Here is a 19,081-nt window from a genome sequence, read left to right on the forward strand (position 1 = left end):
CCCTCCCCTGCTCCCCCCGGGAAGCGGCTGGCTGCGGGCTGCCTCTCGCTCCCCCTCCCTCCCCCCTTTTAATTTTAATTTTATTTTATTTTACCCCCTCCCCCCCTCCCTCCCCGTCCCCCCGCGCGGCGGCGGCGGCGGCCCGCCTCTCCCTTCCCTCCCCGTCGCCGCGGCCCCACCATGGCGACATGAGCCTGCCGCCGGCCGCCGCCGCCGCCGCCTCCCCGGCCATGGGGCCCGCACGGAGCTGAAGAGCCGCGGAGGAGCCCCGCCACTGCCGCCCCGCCATGGGGTGCTGATGGCCGGGCCCCGCCGGGCACCCCGCCGCCGCAGGGGAGGTGAGCGGGAGCGGGCGTGCGGCGGGTGCGCGAGGGGTGCGCGGCACCTGTGTGTGCGAAGGGGGCGAGGCGCCGTGCCGGGGGGCGAGCCGTTGTCGCAGAGCCGGGAGGCCCTTGGTGCTGGGTGGCGTTTCGTTTGGGTGCCCTCCGTGCCTTTGCTCGTGGCTGTAGGCACAGCTGGGCCGTGCCCATCCCGTTTTGCTGTCCCGTCGGCGATGGAAGAAGTTTTCTGGAAGGAAGGGCTGTGGTTGCTATCACCAAAGGTCTGAGGTTGCCGTCCCTATGGTAGAAAGTAAGCTTGCAAAAAAAAAAATCCTCCTGCAGGCTTGTCCTTAGTGCAGTAATAAAGCTGTTCCTTTGCCTTCCCATTCCTACCCTGCAAAGGAGGAAGAGGGAACAACCCAGCGGCTTCCCACCCTTAGAAAGGAGGCTGTTTAAACCCTCGGGTTACAGCAGTGCTTCTTAGTATCAGGCTCTATGAGCATCCTTCTCATAGTGTGTGGCAGCAGCCCGGCGCACAGCACAGCCCCTTGTATCAAACAGGAGTGTGAGACTGCTTATAACTCAGTATTTAAATGGAGCAAAGCACGGTGTGTGATTGCTCAACTCTGCTGTTAGGAGCACGCCTCACCTTTCCCTTGCAGGGGTGACATGTGTGACTGTGGCCCTTTCTCCCCTCGTGCCCAGATTCTGGAGGCGAGGCAGGGCCAGAGCTTGTCTGTCTAATAGCAGATCGCTGTGTCTAAAAGTATATTTCTGTGTCTCGAGGGTTTGCTTTTGGATCCCTACTGGTGATTCAGGTTTGCTTTTGAAGGAGTTTGGCTGCTTTGTGAGGCTGGGGGGCAACTTGCTCTCATCTCAAGTCTTGTGCCTGCGCAGACTTTGGCGTAGGATGCAGGAAGCTGATGTTCTTTCTGGCTTTTCCCCAGCAGGAGCTGAACTTTAATGTGGTATATCTGCACTTCACCCCTACTTGGACCTTGTAATGTAGTTTGGTAAACGGTGGAACTGATCTTAGATGCTGCACTTAATATGTCTGTATTCTTACTGTTCTGTATTTTTCTTGCCAACTCTTCTGCTTTGTTTGCTCTGGGGTCCTTCTTTAAAAATACCGTGGGTCTTCTGCTCTCCTAATATTGTTGCATGGTTGACAGAGCATGTATTGCTCTGTCTCTATGCAAAAGGTGCTGCTGGGGTTGGTTGGAGATGTCATGGGCTGCTGCCAGCATCGAGTGGGTGCCCACAGAGCTCTGCGTTGGGAAAACTGCTGCTATTTTTGCACTGTGGAGGTGTTGGAGTGGCTTTGTATGGGGAATCAAGCAAGTCAGGAGTTGGGACTTGTGGTTTTGAGGGCAGCGCAGGATCCAGAACCGTGTGGCTACCATCTTATATTAACACTGGGATGCTATCAATATTTACCTTCTAAAATGTGTTATTTTCCTATTTTCAGAATACTTGTTAGTATAATTTTTGCAGACCTTGTGGTCGGAATACCCCTCAGTCTGAATGTGAGGCCATTCAGCGTCACTGTCTTTGCTTGTTGTTTCCCTGGGATAAACTTCCCAAGTCTGCAGCCGGACCCAAGCATTTGCAGCTTCAGCATCTCCCCTACGGTTAGGCTTTCATGTTCCCCTCTCAGCTCTCCCAGGCTCAGCCACTCAGGAAAGTACCCTTGCAGGCAGCAGAGGCAGAGCACACCATCCCTCAGGCCCACATGAAGGATGCTTTCCTTCACACATCTGCAGCAGCATGCTGGCAAAAGCAGTAGCTAAGCTTCACCTCACGCCGAGCTGCTTTATCAGGAGCATGTATATTTGTGGGTACAACATTCATGTTTTTACACGGGTTTTTTAAGAGTAAGGTTTGGCGCAGCTGTCCTGCTGGTGTAAACGATATCTTTAACCTGCATGATAGAATAGATATGCGGTCTGCTGTTTATTTCACACTGCTCTGTAGCCTGCTGAAAGTAAGCTTAATGAAGGCTGAGCAGCACTGGTGGCTTCAGCAAAACTAGATGTAGGGTTCTCACAGCCCGGTGATAGCCCTTGGGACTCTGTTGCTCAGGGAGCAGAATACGAGTGGAAAAGTCACGCATCTCCACATGGAGCAAAACGTGCTTGAGAGGACCTTCAGGTCCCACAGCCAGGGTACACAATGGGTGCACAGAGCTAAGCTGCCCAGGAACAAACTGGCAGTTTTCCTTAGCTCCCATGATTTCCCATGGGGCAAGAGATGCTGCAATTGCAGCTGCTGTCAGCGAGACCCTCCTATGAAGCAGCAGGAAATCCAGGCTGGCCACTGGGGAGGTGGATTTGAAGAAGAATTCTGGTTTACTGACAGTGGAGGAGGGAGTGTCTTTCAGAATTCAATACAATAATAGCTGTTTTCAAATACTAGAGAAGCAAGTTGAAGTCACTTAGATGTGTGGAAAATATCGGGTGTCCCCCTTGTAAGTAGGAGGCAGATATGGTCTGAAATTCTCCCTTCCCACGTTTGCTAACTGTAAATATTATCAACGCTGTTTTATTAACCATAACGTGTATTTGCACTAGGAATGCAATAAAGTCATCTGAAAGCTCCCTCTTTAATAACATGTTACTGCAGATACTCTACTTTGCTCATCAGCCCAGACATCAAACATGTTCTTTAGCAGGGTGATGGGAGGTGCTGGGTGAACCCATTTGCACAGGCTGTTGTGCCCTTTTGGTGGTCCTAACGCTGCATTGGGTAAGATCACAACATCACAGAATGTTCATTGTCCGGGGTAACTTCACTTCAGTGCTGTTTGGTGACAATTTGGCCCCCCAAATCTTCAACATTTACTTCCTCAATGGAATTTGGACTGCAAATCTGGTGATTTTCAGCTGCCATGCAGCTGAAAAGCCTGCTTCTTTTAGAGATGCAACTGCTGTAATAACGTTACCGTCAGATGTGGCTTAGTCTCCATTTACGGGAGAGCCACAAATGTGCCTGTGCTTGTGTTGGTAGGAGCAAAGGGGGACTTTGCACAGCGCTCTTTGCAGAAGTGGAGCTCTAGCTCTGCTGTTACAAATACAGCCCTCGGACGTGTCAGTACCTATGCTGCCTCCTGGCTTTATTTTAGGCTGAAGACCCTTGTGTTTAGGTCTGGATCCTGGGAAATGGAGGCTGTTAAATTAGTACCGACTGGGCAGGAGAGATGAGCATGTAGGGAAGAGCCAGCACTGTGCCATCCTATTTTTGTGGACTACTGGAATTAGGTCCTTTTATGTATTGTCTCAACAAGAGGCTAATTAGACAGCAAGCTCATGCTCCTGGAGGATAATTAAGCTTTATAGCTGTGGGTTCTCTTTGGTTAATGAGAATGAGGAGATGGTACCCTCAGAGCCTAAGAATGCTGTTCTGCAGCTACTGTGCCGTACCTCATAATTGATCTATTGTTTCTACAGCAGATAATTTCTCATTTCCTCATAATTGCCTCTTTTTAGTGCCTCACGCTGTATCCTGATATTAGCTGTAATCACTCGTTATTTACCCTGAAGCCAGTCAGAGCCTGCAAAGCAAAATATTGGCCGTGGTGAACATCTATGCTTTCAGATGAAATTCTCTTTTGTTGTTGTCAAGAGGAATCAAGCCATTGTAGATGCGTGTTTTTTTTTGGATGCGAGTGTTGAACTGGGTGAAAACTTGTTTGGTTATACTGTGGTTCATTTATGTTAATGACTGCTGCTGGGTCCGGCTCCTTTCTCTTTGCCGTAGAGGCACCGTATTTATTTGGTTTCAGGCGATGGAATTACTCAGAAGGTGCTGCATGATGCCTTACGTCCTGAATACTTGTTGACCCTTTCCTGTAGAGTTAGCTTTTATGGACATGAAAGCCTCTGGCCCTACTCTATGAAGTTACTGCTCAGCCTCATACTTTGTGAGCTTGATTTTCCTCACAGTGACTTCCTTCAAATTGCTGTTGATATATTTTACGTTGATGATGGGAGAAGTGAATCATGCCCTGCATGCGTTGCCTTTGCTTTGAGGAGACTAGCAGGGAGACATTACATAATGCCAGGTTTCGTTTGCTTTTTTTTTTTTTTTTTCTGTTTTAAAAGCTTCCTGCTCTGTTTTCAGCATTTAGAGAGGCTGTATGTGCCCCTCTGGGCATACAGCTGTGCTCTCACCACCACACTGCTCTGAACCTGAAGCCTATAAAAACACAGAAGAGCTGAGGTGTGTCCAGCTGGCCCAGGCACTGCTCCAGAAGAGACACTCGGAGCACAGTGCCCAGGGCCATATCCATGTGGCTTCTGGAGACGTCCAAGGATGAAACCCACTATGCTTAGCCATGACACCAGGTTTCAATCCACCCCCTTGCTCATCCAGCCCCATATCTTAGCAGCTTGTCTATGAGGATTTTGAGGGGGACAGCATCAAAAGTCTTGCTCAAGTCCAGATAGACAATACCCACTGTTCTTCATTTGTCTACTGGGCTTGTCATTCCACCACAGAAGGTGATTAAATTGTTCAAACGTGACTTCCCCTCAATGAATCCATGCTGACTACTCCGATGATTTATTTTCTGTTGTTATCCTTGTTATGCCTACAGAGGATTTCCAAGATTAGCTGCTCAATCACCTTCTGGGGATCAAGGTGAGGCTTACCAGCCTGTGGCTTCCCGAGTCTTCCTTCTTGTTCTTGGACAGTGCCTTTCTACTCATCCTTTCTTCAACCATGGCTGTGTTTTGTTTTTTGGTTTTGAATTTTCTAGAAGCTGCTTGTTCATCCACATAGGCCTCCTGGCATTTTCGCCAGACTTGTATCTCATCGAGTTTGTCTTTTCTTGAGATTGGAAGATACGATCCTTGAATACTAATCAGCTTTCTCCTGCCCTTCCTCACTCCATTGTGCCATGAGACTACCAAGCAGATCTTTGACAAGGCCAAAGTCTGCTCTCTTGAATTCCACTGCTGTGAGCTTGCTTTTTACATTTCTCCCAGGATCCTATACTCTGCCTTCTCCTGGTCAGCCAAGGCTGCCCTTGAACTTCACATCCCCAGTGAGCCCCTCCTTGCTGCCAGCATGTGTGAGGCCCAGAGGAGCAGCTCTCCTTGCTGGCTCTTCTGTAACTTGGTCAGGAGGGTGCTGTCAGTGCACTCCAGCAACTTCCTGGATTGCTTGTGCCCTGCTGTGTTGACCCTCCAACACATAATTCGTCTAATCTTCCTAAAGACTCTGCTTTGCTCCATTGCAACACCCCAGTCATGGGAGCCATCCCACCCCATCTCCACGATCTCAAGGTTGTAGCCTTGCAGTAACACACGTCTCACGCTCATCATGTTTGTTTCCCATGGTGCCTTAAGAAGGAAAGGAGCTGTGTCTGAAGCAGCTTGTTTGCATCACTCCCACAGCAGTGGCATGGAAAAGCTGGGGCCAGCACTGTCCAAAGGCCTTCCTGGGCAATGTCCTGACGTCCTGCTTGGACATCATGGCTGTCAGAGAGACCAAAAAGAAATACCACCCTTGTTCAGAAAAGGGTTAAGGCAGGAGGGACCTGGAAGCGTGCCTGCCTCTCTGGGAGGGAAGAATGGGGATGTTGTTTCAAAGTTCAGCTGGGAGTTCATCTTCTGCCTTGCTTTTCTGTCATTTGAGTGTCCCTTAGATAGTGAAACTCTTGTATCGGTCATGAGTCCTGGGCAATGAGGCACAGCAGAATTTCTGAGAATTAACCGGGTTTGGGAGACACTGGGTTTGGCAGCAGCTATGGGCTGTACAAAATGGCTTAGGGCTGTATCTGTGGAAGAGCAGGGAGAGGGCTCCTCTCCTCTGTACTCACTGGATAGGCCATGGGAGTTCTGTGCTTCAAAACAGGCTTTAGAATGGCTCCCCATCAGTGTCGCCCTGCATTATTTCGTTGCGCTTGCAGACTTGTGTTTTTTAACTGGAAGCTTTCTTTAAAATGTTTGGAGAGCTCCTTAAATTTGGAAAACCAGCACTAAAATGAGGTCACATTTATTTACACTCCCAGGAAAGATCTGGTTGGAGGAAGAGAAGTGGCAAGTGTGTGATGTACAGGAGCCTGCCTGAAAGATGCTGCCAAAATATCTCCCAGGCTTCCCTTTGTAGCAGATGGTGGGAGTTGGCGCTGGGTGAGTCATGCAGACAAATGGCAAAGGGCCCTCTTTGCTTCCCAGCCTGAATTAAAGTACCTCTTTCTGATTTTCGGGCTGTTGGCTGCTTATAGACAAAAGGAATACACCACTTGCTGAAGGTGTGCTGTCGTATGCTTATCTGTGGTGGTCTTATGTTTGATGTTGATACATTTCTCTCAGGAAAACGCATTTTAATGTCCATCGCTACTCATTCCATAGAAATCAGTTCATTGCTTTGCATCTGCTTGCTTATTTAGATGTTGAAATATCAAAGTGGATTCCCAAATGTTTTTTTTCCCCGATCGTTTAATTTGGAAAAGCTCACACACGCTGTCTCACAGCTCTGTCATGCTATTCCCTCTAACCAGGCTACAACATGATTTACTTTGCACAAGGCAAACAGTAGGATGTCGATCTTAACCCATGCCGGTCCTCTGCGCTGTCGCATCAGGTTGTGCTTTAATACATGGAAAGAACAGGAAGCTGGGCATTGATTTGTAGTAGTGAGCGGTGTTTGTGGGAGCACTGTCCTCCTAGGATTGTTATCTGACACAAGAATCATGTAGGTATCATAAAGGGAGCTGATGCCTGCTGATTTTCCTCCTCAGACCTCAGCAGCGCTGCAGCCTCCTCCTCCCATCTGAAGTGCATTTGTGGGCTGCTCCGCTGGCACCGGGTGAGGAAGGAGTTAAGGAAGAGAAAGCCCCACATACTAAAATTAACATCCGTCCCACCCCCTGCCCACAGCTCTGAAATTTCTAATCGCATCTCGCAGTGAGCTGATTCCTCCTAGCAGCACAAACTGCGTTTGGATGGTTGGAAATCACAGATGGCTGGCTGGGGCTCGCAGGGATTCAGCCTCCATCCTCCCTTCCTTCTGCTTCGCCTTCCTCCCCCACACAGCAAAGGCTGTTTTCAGGTCATCTGTAGGACTGTGTTACTGCGTGCCACAGCTGAAGCAGATTTGGCTGCTGCCTGCTGAAAACACTTACAAGGGCTGCAGAAATGCATGTGGTGCCTGAGCTCTGCTGGAATGACCCCTCTTAGCTCCAGAATACCCACCTGGATCTACGCGAAAAATAAAGACAGCAGTTGTTAAGCTGTCTCTAATCCCAGAAATCTTTTTTTTTCTGAAATGATCTATTGGAAAAGAAAAAAACACACACAACAATCTGCGAAACGAAAGAAGTTTTCATAATTGCCCTGAAGGATTTCGGTGATGCTGTTTACAGTGCATTCCTGTGCGCTGTTGTATTGGCGCGGCTCAATTGCAAGTGGAGGCGGGGCGAAATCAGGAGCTGAGTTACAGGCCTGTTCTGCTGCTGGATAACGCGTTCCTGCAACGCAGACACTGATTCCTGGTGTCAGTGCAAAGGCGTCACAGAGCCTAAGATGGGCCCTGTAGCATCCTATGCAGCCATGCTCCCCCTGCCCCAATCCAAACGCGTTCCTGGCGCAGTGACTGACTGCCCTGGTGCCTGCCAACATGGAGCTGCTTTTGGAGGCTGTGCCCTGTAGCAATCAGTGGTGTCAGACTTCTAAAGGCAAACAGAAAGCACTCTTCAGGTCAGCTATCAACCTCGATCAAAAAGGGATGTATTTATGAGAAGGCTTACATTTTATGGGCTCAGACGGGGTGTTTTTAGTGAATACCAAAAGTTCTGACTCTTGGGTTTCAGAGCAATATTCAGCCTGGAGCATGTGGCAGTGCTCGCAGGAGACATCCAAACAAAGCTGGTGCATTTACTTGGTTTAGTTCTGCTTTGCTAACTCTCCAGCTGTTCTCTGAGCAATATGAGTGCAGATGGTTGACCTTCCACTAAAAGCAAAGCAACTAACGGCAGCTTGAACAGTGGTTTAAAACTCCCGAAGTGACCACCAAAAAAAACCCACCCTGGAGCTCAAGTTTCATTTTCAATCAGGAAAACAGAGGCAGAAAGTGAGGACGAGTTACTTAATGGTGACCTAACCGGGCTCTGCCACCATCAGCCCAATGGGACTTCCCAGCGCTGCGTTTTGGGACCTGTTCCTCTCTGAGCAGTGCTCGCAGTGTTTCATGAAGCGCTGCATACACGCAGAGCGTGCTGTCGTTGCTTTAAATACGCTGTGCGTTTATCTGATGAAGAGCGATGTAAATTCAGATGCAAACAAGCTGCAGCCCTCCGGCTGCTTGGCAGCTTGCCTGGTCTGCTCTCGGTGCTGGAAAAGTCTGTGTGCCATTTTTGCTCCAAGGAAAACTTTCAAGCGTGTCGTTCTCCTCCTTTTTTTCCTTATAAAGGTTACTGAGCCTCAGCCCTTGCTCATTTCCCTCCCCAGTTCAGCAAGGAAAGGTTATTCTCCCATTGCAGACACCGCTGGATGGAAATGCTGTGTGCTCAGAGCCCTCAGGGACGGCACTGAGCTCCCTGCTGGGGCTGATGCAGAACAGGGATGGGATCAGGGCGGCAGAAATGCTTTCTGGAAAGGCCTCCGGAGCCAACTTTGTGGCCCAAACTCTGGGAAAAACGATGGGAGCAAAGCAAGATGAGGCCCAGAGAGCTGTGAAACCCATCTTTGGTGTGATTGCGGTGGAAACGGTTATGTCAACAGAAAAAAAAGCCTCTGAGGATGCTGACTCTGGCCTGAAGTTTTTCATGTGTTTTCTCCAGTGGTTTGAGGGGTGGTTAATTACTCTCTCTCTCTCCTACAAAGCAGAGCAGAGAACATCAGTATTTCATTCTGGGAGGTGCAGCTTCTTTTCCATGAGCAGGCGGTGCAGAGCCAGCCATTACCCTGCTCTGGGGACCTTTCTGGAGCCCACAGTGATAATTAACTAGGAATTCAGGGCTGATAAGGAGTGGTTTTGAGATGTGCTGCGGAGCATTTCCAGCCTGGTTAGGAATCCTGCTCCAAGGCATTCCCTCCAGCCACAAAAATCTGTGTGTAGTCCTGCCCCTACTCACCTGGGGTCATTTCATTCACTCAGGGCTATGCCAAGCTAGGGGAGCCACACTGATGTTCATGAGGAAGCATTTGTTTTATAGAAATTCAGTCCAGAGGGCTTTCTGGTCAGAATCGAAAGGCTGGAAGGTTATTTGGCACTTAAAGTGTGGGCAGCTCCAGGTGGGATGCTTCATGCATGGTGCAGGTGCTGGGGGAATCACACCCTCTAAAAGCTTCTCTAAATTAATACAGAAAAATGTTTGTTCTGCAGTTTCCTTTAAAGCTGCGATAGAGCTTTGGATGTCCTTTTGTTCAGAGCTGCTGTTATTTACAGTAAATCATTTCTCATTGTTTTCACTGTGGTCTTTGTTTATTTTCTCTTTTCAACATGTTGCCTTATTTCCTGTAAATACAGGAAATAACGTTGTATCAACAAGCTGGTCTTTATAAAACAGCTTGCTTAGGAGTTGGCCAATGTCCACCTGTTTCAGATTTCACAGCAGCTCTCAAAAGGAATAGAAAGCTTCGATAACTTTCCCATGGATTTACCCTTCAGGGCAGAATTGTTTCACCAAGCAATTTAATACTGTCGAGAAATGTGCAGACAGAATAATGGTTGGAATTATTAGCACAATTTGAGTAACCTTTTCAATCAGATCATCTTCTCTTTTTAAAGCATGCGGTGGAATCTATTGTCTTAAATATATATATATATATATTATGTTCTAGGTTTTAATTTCAAATGTAGAGGTACTGACACATTCTTACTGTAGATAGAGGCTATCCCATGGCCAGGAGAGTCCCCTGTTATTTGTTTTGTGTACTGCAAGATGTTCTGCTTTCGTTTGTGTGCTTTTTATGATTGCTTTTGGAATTGGGTGTTCCTGAATGCCTAGGCCTTGTTGAAATATCCTCTGTGACCTACCCAGCATGCAGCCACTTTGTGCCTTGCAGAGGCTTCCACTGGGTTTGCCACTTTTTCCTCTGTTGTTACGCGTTTCCTATCTCATATTAGAGATGTGCTGTATGTTTTTGGGACCTTAGTACATTTTCAGGGGGGTTAGACCCTAGTGGAACCTTCCTGAACTTCCTAGTACGTTTGTACAAGACTCTGCAGCCCACATAGGGCACACCTGCCCACATGGGCAGACCTGTGGATGATTTTGGTCCAGCTTTGTGTGAGTTCGAGCTGGTTGTTTGGGTTTCCTTGGGAAGGCGTGCACGGTGAATCGCTGCCTGTGTCGCAGATGAGCCTGTTCCATTTCCTGCAGCTTCAGTCACCTCTGTGCTTTCTTTGCTTTCGCAGGTAGCTGTATCCAGCTGGGTGGCAGGCAGATCCAAGGGTCACCATGAAGTTTTCGGGACCCGTGGAGAGCCAGAGGTTGTCTCTCCTTCTGGAGATGGCAATCTCTAGGGAAGCTCAAATGTGGAAAGCACATGTGCCGAAAATTCAGCCCAATCAGGTAACGTCTCTTTTTCACATCTTTCATCTTCCTGAAGGCGTGAGAGTATCCTCTGGTATAGTTCTGTGTGAACAGCTCAAGCTATTGCATGAGGGGTTGACATCTGCTTGAGACCTGGGAAATTAGCCTCTGAAATTAAAGTGGGTGCTGTTGTATGTGAGGGACAGACCCACAGGCACGGTACAGAACACACTGTACAGCATATGGAGCTCTGCTGATGCTTGTGGAAGCACGTACTTGTATTGGTTTCATTAAACTCATTTAATGAACTGCATGGAGTAATTAACACACATTTCTGCTCAAATTCTGTGGCCCTTAAGAGGAGCAAGCCGCTCACTACTTTATCTGGCCTGAGTTGTGTTTGTCAGCACCTGTGTGGCACCTGCACTCAAAAACACCCGAGATCTCCATGAAGTTCTGTTTAAAACCAACTGTGAAGTGAGAGGATGGCTGATTAGAAGTGTGAGTTAACTTCAGAGTTTTCTGGTACCTTGCTGTTGGAGTGGATCGAAATAACCACTGAGGCAGGCTCAGAGCCAGCCTTGCTCATATTGATTGATGTAAAACGTTCACACAGGTTTGTCAGTCAGCTTGTCAAAGCTAATCTCTGGCAAACAAGATACTGCTGCTGTTCTGTAGGAGCAAATGTGTTTTTTATGGGCTCAATATTATTTTTGTTAGTCCACACATAATTTTCCAGACGCATGACCTGGTTGTCAGAGGTGCAGACCTGTGCTTTCTTCAGGCCATGCACAATTTAAGACCCTGGTTTATGGTAAACCAGCCTGCTATTTCTGTGCTGGCAGTATTCCTGGGGTTAGCAGTTATATTATAGGGAGATAAGATTGCAGAATAACAGGATAGCTAGGGATGCAGGGTGCAGCCAAACCAGATTCTCGTGCAAAGATTTCACAGGGATAAAACACCTCCCTTTCTGCCTTGGTGGAGTTGGTACTGGTGGCCCAGAGAGCACCAGCTGCGGCAAGGGGCTGCATGATTGCCCACTGAAGATAGGTCCCACCCATGGCATACTTCAGTTGTCACTGCGGAGCGGGGACTAATGTTGATGCTGTGGGGCACGGCTGTCCTGCTGCTGCAGCTGTACTGTTACATTGCCAAGGTTAGCAGCAGCTTACCGTGTGCTGTGCCCTGTGGTAAGGGTAACGTGGCTGCTGCCTCTGCCCAGTATGGAACTGGCGAGGTGCCTCTGCTGCCTGCTGTGGGATCAAGTGTGGAGGCAGCCTGACGTGCATTATAACCTTTGTGCTTAGAAGACTCTCAGTTCTGACCTGAATGAATACCAAGCTTGTCCTTCTCGTGTGCAATTATGTCACGGTGATGAAGGATCCCTCCCCTGCACTTGGACAGTATTTGTGAGGTCCCTGCCCTGGAGTGTTTCCTGGCTCTTGTGTTTGTCTCCCTAGGGCTTCCACTCCTGCAGTTTCACAGGCCTCCCAGCTCCGAAACTGTCTTCTTTGCAACTTCTTTCTGTGCATTTTCCTACGTGTCCGTTCAGGTGTTGAGTCAATCAGCTAGAATGCCGCAGTATTAAATGTCTTTCAGCAGTAAATAACCATTAAATTGGAATGAAATTCCTGTGTGCGTATGTGTAAAATGTACAAGGTCATTTTAAAAAGAGAACGTAAACACAGCTGTCTGCTCTGGGGAGATCCTGGCTTGGCACGCCAGCAGTTGAAAGCCTTGTCTCTGTAGTCATGTAAAATATTTCTTTCTGTTCCTCCAGCTCAGGGCACACAACTTTCCAAACTGTCACGTGTTCCTTCACTTCTGCTGTATGCGTTTTGGCACTGCTGCCAAAAGTCCCAGAAGTTCGACATGAATTACCCTGTTTTCTGTTATATCTGGAAGGTCCCATTCCCGAGCATCTATTTCTCTTCTTCTGAGAACAGCTGCAGTAGCCTAAAACAAGCGAGGTATGAAACCGGTCAGGAAATCTGCGTCCCTCTGCGTATCAGATTTGGCAGCCCGAAGCACGTGTATCTTTCCATTCCCTGCTGCAAAGGGAGACTTACTCCAGGCTGAGTTTTAATTAAGTCATCTGGTTTGCAAATGAGAAAATATGAGTGCATGTAGGAAAAGCGGTGGTGAGATTGGAGGTACGCCGTTGCTGTTTTTCAGCAGTGAACTTTTTGTTTTGGCTATTCAGGAGACGCGTTTGGTTGAAGTGTTTAGAAAGAAAAAGTCAGTTTCTAGATATGTGTCAGCACTGAGATCTGCGAGAGGAAGAAAGAAACTCAGAAAAACAGGAGGATGCTTACACTCTTCTCAGACAGGATGCAGAATCCATTTTCAACTTCTGTTAATGTATGTGATTTTTGGGGGGGGTTTAATTCCTGTCTGAAAGCTCTCATTCCCTACTGCTACGTACATTTCTTTTAGCTTTCCTCCTTTATACATACATCACTGACCCTGGGTGTTTGCAGTGCATTAAAGCCAGGCGTCACAGGGGCTTTTCAGCCTCAGAAAGCAGCTGGGCTGGGTCTGGAGCCCAATTAGTGCCTCTGAATGTATTCGGTCTTTTTTCTCTCTTATTTTTTTTTTTTCTTGTGGGTTACATGCAGATGGCACTCAGAAGTTTTCACGTGACTAAAGCTTGAGCAGTGAAGCAGTAAAGATTGGCCAAAGGTTGGTTTTTGCATGTTACCAAGTAACTTTGCAGCAGAGAGGTCTGTAAGCCAAGGTTTTATTTTTATACAGAAATACAGTGCTACTTCTATCATCCCTCCCTTGCTGCTTGTTCTGTTTCTTTCTGCACCCTATTGTCCTCTGTACACCATGAGGAATCAGCAGACCTTGGTTTATTCCCTGTTCTTCCACCGCCTCGCCACATGACCTTGGGCAGGGCTTTTAACCTTCTGGTGCCTGTTTACCCTGGGGGTGAATCACAGACTGACCAGTTTTGTGAAGCAACGTGAGATGAATGCGCTCAGCTCTGCTGGGAGGCTGGGCACTAATCTCTCCCCTCAGTGTTCGGGCGCAGTGCTGTGCAGTGATGGGGCTGCACTGCTTAAGCTCCTCGCTGCCCTGCTGGACCGTAGGCAGACCCCACTGATCGCCCCTTCTGGAGATGCTCAAGAGAACCCTGCTCATTCCCAGCCGGTGCAAGCTGGAAGTGACCCATGTGCCTTGCCTGGAGGTCACTGATGTCAGATAAGCCCTCCTGAGACCCAAATAAGGACAGATTTGGCGTCAGTGTTTACCATTGCCCTACTCAGGAGCCTCTCAGTCCTGATAAAGGTCACCTTCGTGCTCCCAGATGAACCTACAGTAGAAACAGGCAGAACCAAATAGGGGAAAGAGCGAAACATCTCTGTCTGGAACAGCAGATAATAAGAAAAAAAAAAAGAGTTATCAGGTGAGGTGTTATTCCTGGGTGAGGCAGCAATAAAATTGAGTCATGTTTGCGTTTGAAGAGAATATATTTTTAGACTGCATTTAGCAGAAGTCCCACGGTATTCTGACAGGTGATTTGTGCTGTGCTAGCAGTGGAGCCCAAGTCACAACCTCTGGCCCTCCTGTCTTACAGCAAGGAATTGTGCAGCAGGCCCTGCAGTCGGGGTAGTAGCAGGGAGATTTGGGTGTTGGTAACTGGGAAGCTTGTTTTCAGCTGCTCAGGGCAGTGCTTCTCCCCATCACCAGGACCTTACCAGCACCATCCTGATAGTGCCTTAGAAGAGGGGCTGTGGGCAGTGCTCCGGCAACAGACAAGTAAGGTGCTAACTATCACTAATGCTGGGGCTCGCAGGTCTGTTGGTGTGTATCGGGTGCTGTATGCTCTCCCTTGGGCAGAGCTGCTGACCTCAGGGTTGCTCTTTGGATTGGTAGAATGACAGCCATGGTGAGTGTGGTGCTGCCATTTTGACATGCAGCAGTCTCCAACGTGCTGGCGTGCATACAGGGCCTTGTCTCGTGGTGTTACGGAAAGCACCTGCCTGGAATCCTTCACAGAAGCATGCTGGTCGTTGACAGTACTTAAAAGCATGTTCATCAGGAGGGTAAGCAATCAAGCAAACCACTGCAGGAGATGTTTCAATGTGATGTAGCCCTCCCTTACCCTAGGAACAGAAACGGAATACGTTTGCTTCCCTGTTTGTGTCCAAAACACGATGTGCTAGCTCTGTAGTTCCTGCAGGGTGGCTCAGTCCTGTTCGTGCTGACACAAACTGCTGCACTCAGAAAAGGTGGGAATTACCCTTACATCTATCACGTGGGGAAGAAAATAGAGGTGTGTCAGAGATTTGAGGGAGCATCTGCCAGAGCTGTTAGGGATTGGTGTGTGCAGCACGCTGTTCTTTGCTCCTGCCAAACTTCAGATGATGGAGGTGCCAAGCAGGAGGGAGCCAGATGGAGGAAGGGAGCGCTGTTAAAGAGCGCTGGTTAATCTTGGGTTTGGATTAATTTTCTCTAATTAAAACTTGTGCGCTAGGCTGTCGTACGCTTCCACCCCCGGAGATAAGTTCTGCAATGGCAGACTTGTGGGGACAAAACAGGATGACCACAGGTAGACAGCGAGCAGCAGAGGACAGCATCTGCGGGAAAGCACCTCCAGAACAATGAGGGACTTCTGCTTCCTGGCCCAGTGGGACTTTTTTTACTTTCAGCTACAGCACTGTCTCGGTTTTGCTTTTAATTTTGTGTAACTCAAGGGACAGTGACCTGAGTGCTTAATTAATTTTACAAAGCTGTGTTTCTGACTTGTGATGCTAGGATAACACACGTACACCTTCAAGGGAGAGGGATAAAGACTGACTGTTACCCATCCCTTAGAGTGGGCCATAAGGAACTTCCCTGGTGCTGCTGGGAGGAAGCTGGGACTCACCCAATTTTTTTTCCACGTGGAGAGGACAGTTGTTAGCAGGGGCTGAGTGCCCAGTTGCTTTCTTTCCATTGTGGCCTCCCTTCTTAGAGCTAATGCTCTGGTCTGAGGTTTCACCTCTTGGCCCTGCGCTGCCTGTGAAGGCTGAGCATCCTTTCTGGCTGCTTATAGGAGGACTGGAGGCTGGGCAACAGCGCAGAAAGATGATCTGAGCCCTCCCACCCCATCTCACGCAGATGCTGTTTTTAGGAGAAGGCCTGACCTTTTGCTTTGGCAGGCACAAGGAGAGCAGAGCTGAGCCGGGGCCAGCACAGTCCCGCCTCCCCAGCCAGGAGCGTAAGGGATGCCATTTTCACTCCCACCTCTGTAGCAGATGTTGTATAACGTACATATGGAACAGAGCTGTATAGATACTGTATAGTTTATTGTTGTATAGCAGGCAGGGGAGACAAAGGCCTCTGTCAATGAAAGGCTGATGGTGCATCTCTTCCCTCAGTGAAGAAGGGCCCAAACCCACTCTTGCTGGCTTCGCCAGTAAAGCTGCTGGCCAGAGCAGTGATTCAGGAGTCATACAGAGGGCTTTACAATCATGTTTATTTTGTTTGATGGGATTGGTTTGGGTTTTGGTTTGGCTTTCAGCTGATAGGCGCGCAGAGCTTACCTTCTGGGCTCAGCCAGATACTGCGTTTCCAAAATAATCCTTTAAGCTGCTTGAAACCTTTGAAGTCTGCAATATTGTCCAAACCTGGCTATGACTGTAAGCCCTTTTTGTGTGGCTTTGTCTCCTTCCTTTTAAAAATAGGTGCAATAAATAAAGCAGCATGGACATTGATCTCATCTACCACTCCTCCCTCTTCTGATAATGTTTGGGGTTCAGCTGCGCAGGCTTGGCTTTGCTACATGTTAAGTACTCTCCATAAGGACAGCTAGTACTTAACATACTTGTTTGCTTATTTTTCTCCCCAGATACATTCTAGGTCCCTCTCTCACTGTCCAAAAGAAGATGATGTTAGCAGAGCATTTAATAAATTCCCTGCTGCTGCATGGTGCATTCTTTATACTCCCAGTACGCTTGGAAGCAGCATTTCTGGAATGAGTGCAAAGCAGCAGGAGTTCTGCCCCGATGGGGCTCACATTTCCCCTGGAAGCTGCAGTAATGGTTTTCATAGTAGTTATTTTTTGGAGCAGAAGCAACTATTCTTCTCCCTTGAGAAGAGGTGGGTGCTGTTTTTAAGAAGCCCCAGTACAGCCAGGTGGCACCCAGTGGTCCCAGCTGAGATCAGAGGCCTGTCTGAATCTGAGGTGCAGTCCTGCCGATGCCATTGCTCTGCCAGTGCTTCTGAAGTGAAAACAAGGCAGGACTTTGTCCTCTGGAGCACCTGATGTAGTACTGAAGGCATGCTGTGCAAGCAGAGGTGGTATGTCTTTCTTAGATCAGCTGGTACAGCTGGAAGAAACAGCTTTTGATTACACAACTCTGCGTCTTCAGCTTAGATCACTGTACAGTAGCACTGTTGTTACGTTACTTATGCTAAGGGTGACCGCCTGTGGGTGGAACCCCTCCTGTGTCAGTGACCCACAGGATTCAGCCCCCAGTTTTGAGCCTGCTGCCTTCCCCTCCCTCCCTGCCCCAGGCAGCATACGGGAGGCTCAGCGCAGTGAGGAATTAACACAGTATGAAGACAGTGTGCTGTAAGTAATGTTTTTGCAAGGTGTGAAGCTGCTGTCCTACTGGGAGGCCCTGGTGGAGTTGCAGCTCTGCCTACAGCGCTCTGCTTGCACAGGTTTTAGGGGCTCCCAGGGTGCAGTGTCAGAAGACCTGCAACAAAGCGCACTGCTCTGTGCCAGTTGACATATGGTCGGTAGCGCAGTGATGGATGGAGCCTGCAGTTCCTATTTTGCCTGAGTGTTGGGTGTTTTTGCCTTGTAAAATCACGCTGTGTTCTGCCCCCCGCATTAGTGCCAGGAGGACAGCTAGAGCCCAGCCCAGCAGTGACTGCTGTTTGTGTGAGCCCTTACCTTTTTATTCCTATGGCAACCTGGCAGCTAGCATCGTATACAGGTTCATTGTTTTAAGCCGTCTCAGCAGTAGCCAAACTGCTGCGGAGTGCGGGGACCCTTTCATTGCAAAAGAAGTTTGTCTGCCTTCACTTCTCACTTCTGGATACGTCCTCGCCAGGCATCTCAAATTATGCCCCCCAGTTGAAGGGAAAACAAATGTTTGCTTGGTTGAACGGAAGGGCTTTGCTGAAGCTGTAAATATTTCAGGGTACAAGTCAGAGAGGTTCTGTATCAATGACTCGTCTGTGTCGGTGCTGGAATCCAGCTGTTGTCCAAGAAAACCCATGGTGCAGACTTAGGCCAAAAAGAAAATAAACAAAACTAAGCTTTTTTTAGTTTAAATTGTACCTGCTTTGCCCCAGTCCACAGTCAGCCGCACTGCTGAGCTCTTCTGTGAGCTCTGTTTAGAATTGTCTATGTTTAACGGTTAGCAAGCTAAAAATGTGCCCACAGTTTGAAGGAAAATAAAGCCTTCCTGTCCAAAACACCAACTCATTTCCCTCCCATCCTCTGGCTGTCAGGAGCTGTGCACCCACCTGGCTCCCATAGCGCATCTGCTTTTGCTCAAGCTGGGCTTTTCTGTGTATCCCAGTGATTCTAAGGAGGTTGACAAAGATATATACCTTACGAGCTGGAGGACTCCCTCAGTACTCGAGAAACTACAAGGTATCCTCCCTCTTTCCCCACAGCAACGTTTCTGAGTGCTGGTTGAGGTTGCTGTAAGGAAGTTCGTTAGGGCAGATTTCTTGCCTTGGAGTAACTGGGAGAACAAAGCGCTGATTCAGGCTGCCCCTGAGCATCACCTTTCCAAAAGGCTTTTGTTTCTGTGCTGAATAATTCCTGCAGAAATACAAATGTTTGGTCTTCTCTGACTTGCTCGGCCGGTGTTTAAGAATAGTTTGTTTTTCTCTCCAACAGGATGTAGCCATTTCTCCAAAGCAGAGGGATGAGGTCATTCAGTGGCTGGCCAAGCTCAAATACCAGTTCCACCTTTATCCAGAAACACTCGCCCTGGCCATCAGCCTTTTGGACAGGTTTTTAGCTGTGGTAAAGGTAAATATTTGCAAATACATAAACCGAAATAGATTCCTACTACCCACTCAGCAGTTTCTGTGCACAGTCCTGTTGGCATGGCCATATGGAAATGCATGCTTCCCCTCTGCTCTCACACCCTCATTGGATGCTGCCTGCACTGCTACAGGTGCTTCATGTTGGGTTATAGAACTGGCAGCACAGAGTGAGGCACTTCTGGAGGCTGATTAACAAGAACACACAGTTCCTGGGGAAATGACCCAGCACTTTTATCTGCCAGCACTGTTTTCCTTCTTTTCTCTCCTCTGT

General features: G+C 48.4%; 1 protein-coding gene across 3 annotated transcripts in view; it reads left to right on the forward strand.

Moving 5' to 3' along the window:
• CCNI (cyclin I) overlaps positions 1 to 19,081 on the forward strand; it is a 25,433-nt gene continuing 6,352 nt past the window's right edge. The window contains exons 1-4 of one of the 3 annotated variants that reach the window (XM_015276438.4): positions 1 to 338; positions 6,334 to 6,454; positions 10,686 to 10,842; positions 18,659 to 18,793. In XM_015276438.4, the coding sequence (XP_015131924.1) occupies positions 10,729 to 10,842; positions 18,659 to 18,793 (249 nt within the window). In that variant the 5' untranslated portion in view covers positions 1 to 338; positions 6,334 to 6,454; positions 10,686 to 10,728. The remainder of the gene's footprint in view (positions 339 to 6,333; positions 6,455 to 10,685; positions 10,843 to 18,658; positions 18,794 to 19,081) is intronic. The other 2 variants (XM_420590.8, XM_040699720.2) reach the window with 2 other exon arrangements.

This window comes from Gallus gallus, chromosome 4 (assembly GCF_016699485.2).
Source record: "Gallus gallus isolate bGalGal1 chromosome 4, bGalGal1.mat.broiler.GRCg7b, whole genome shotgun sequence".
NCBI lineage: Eukaryota > Metazoa > Chordata > Aves > Galliformes > Phasianidae > Gallus > Gallus gallus.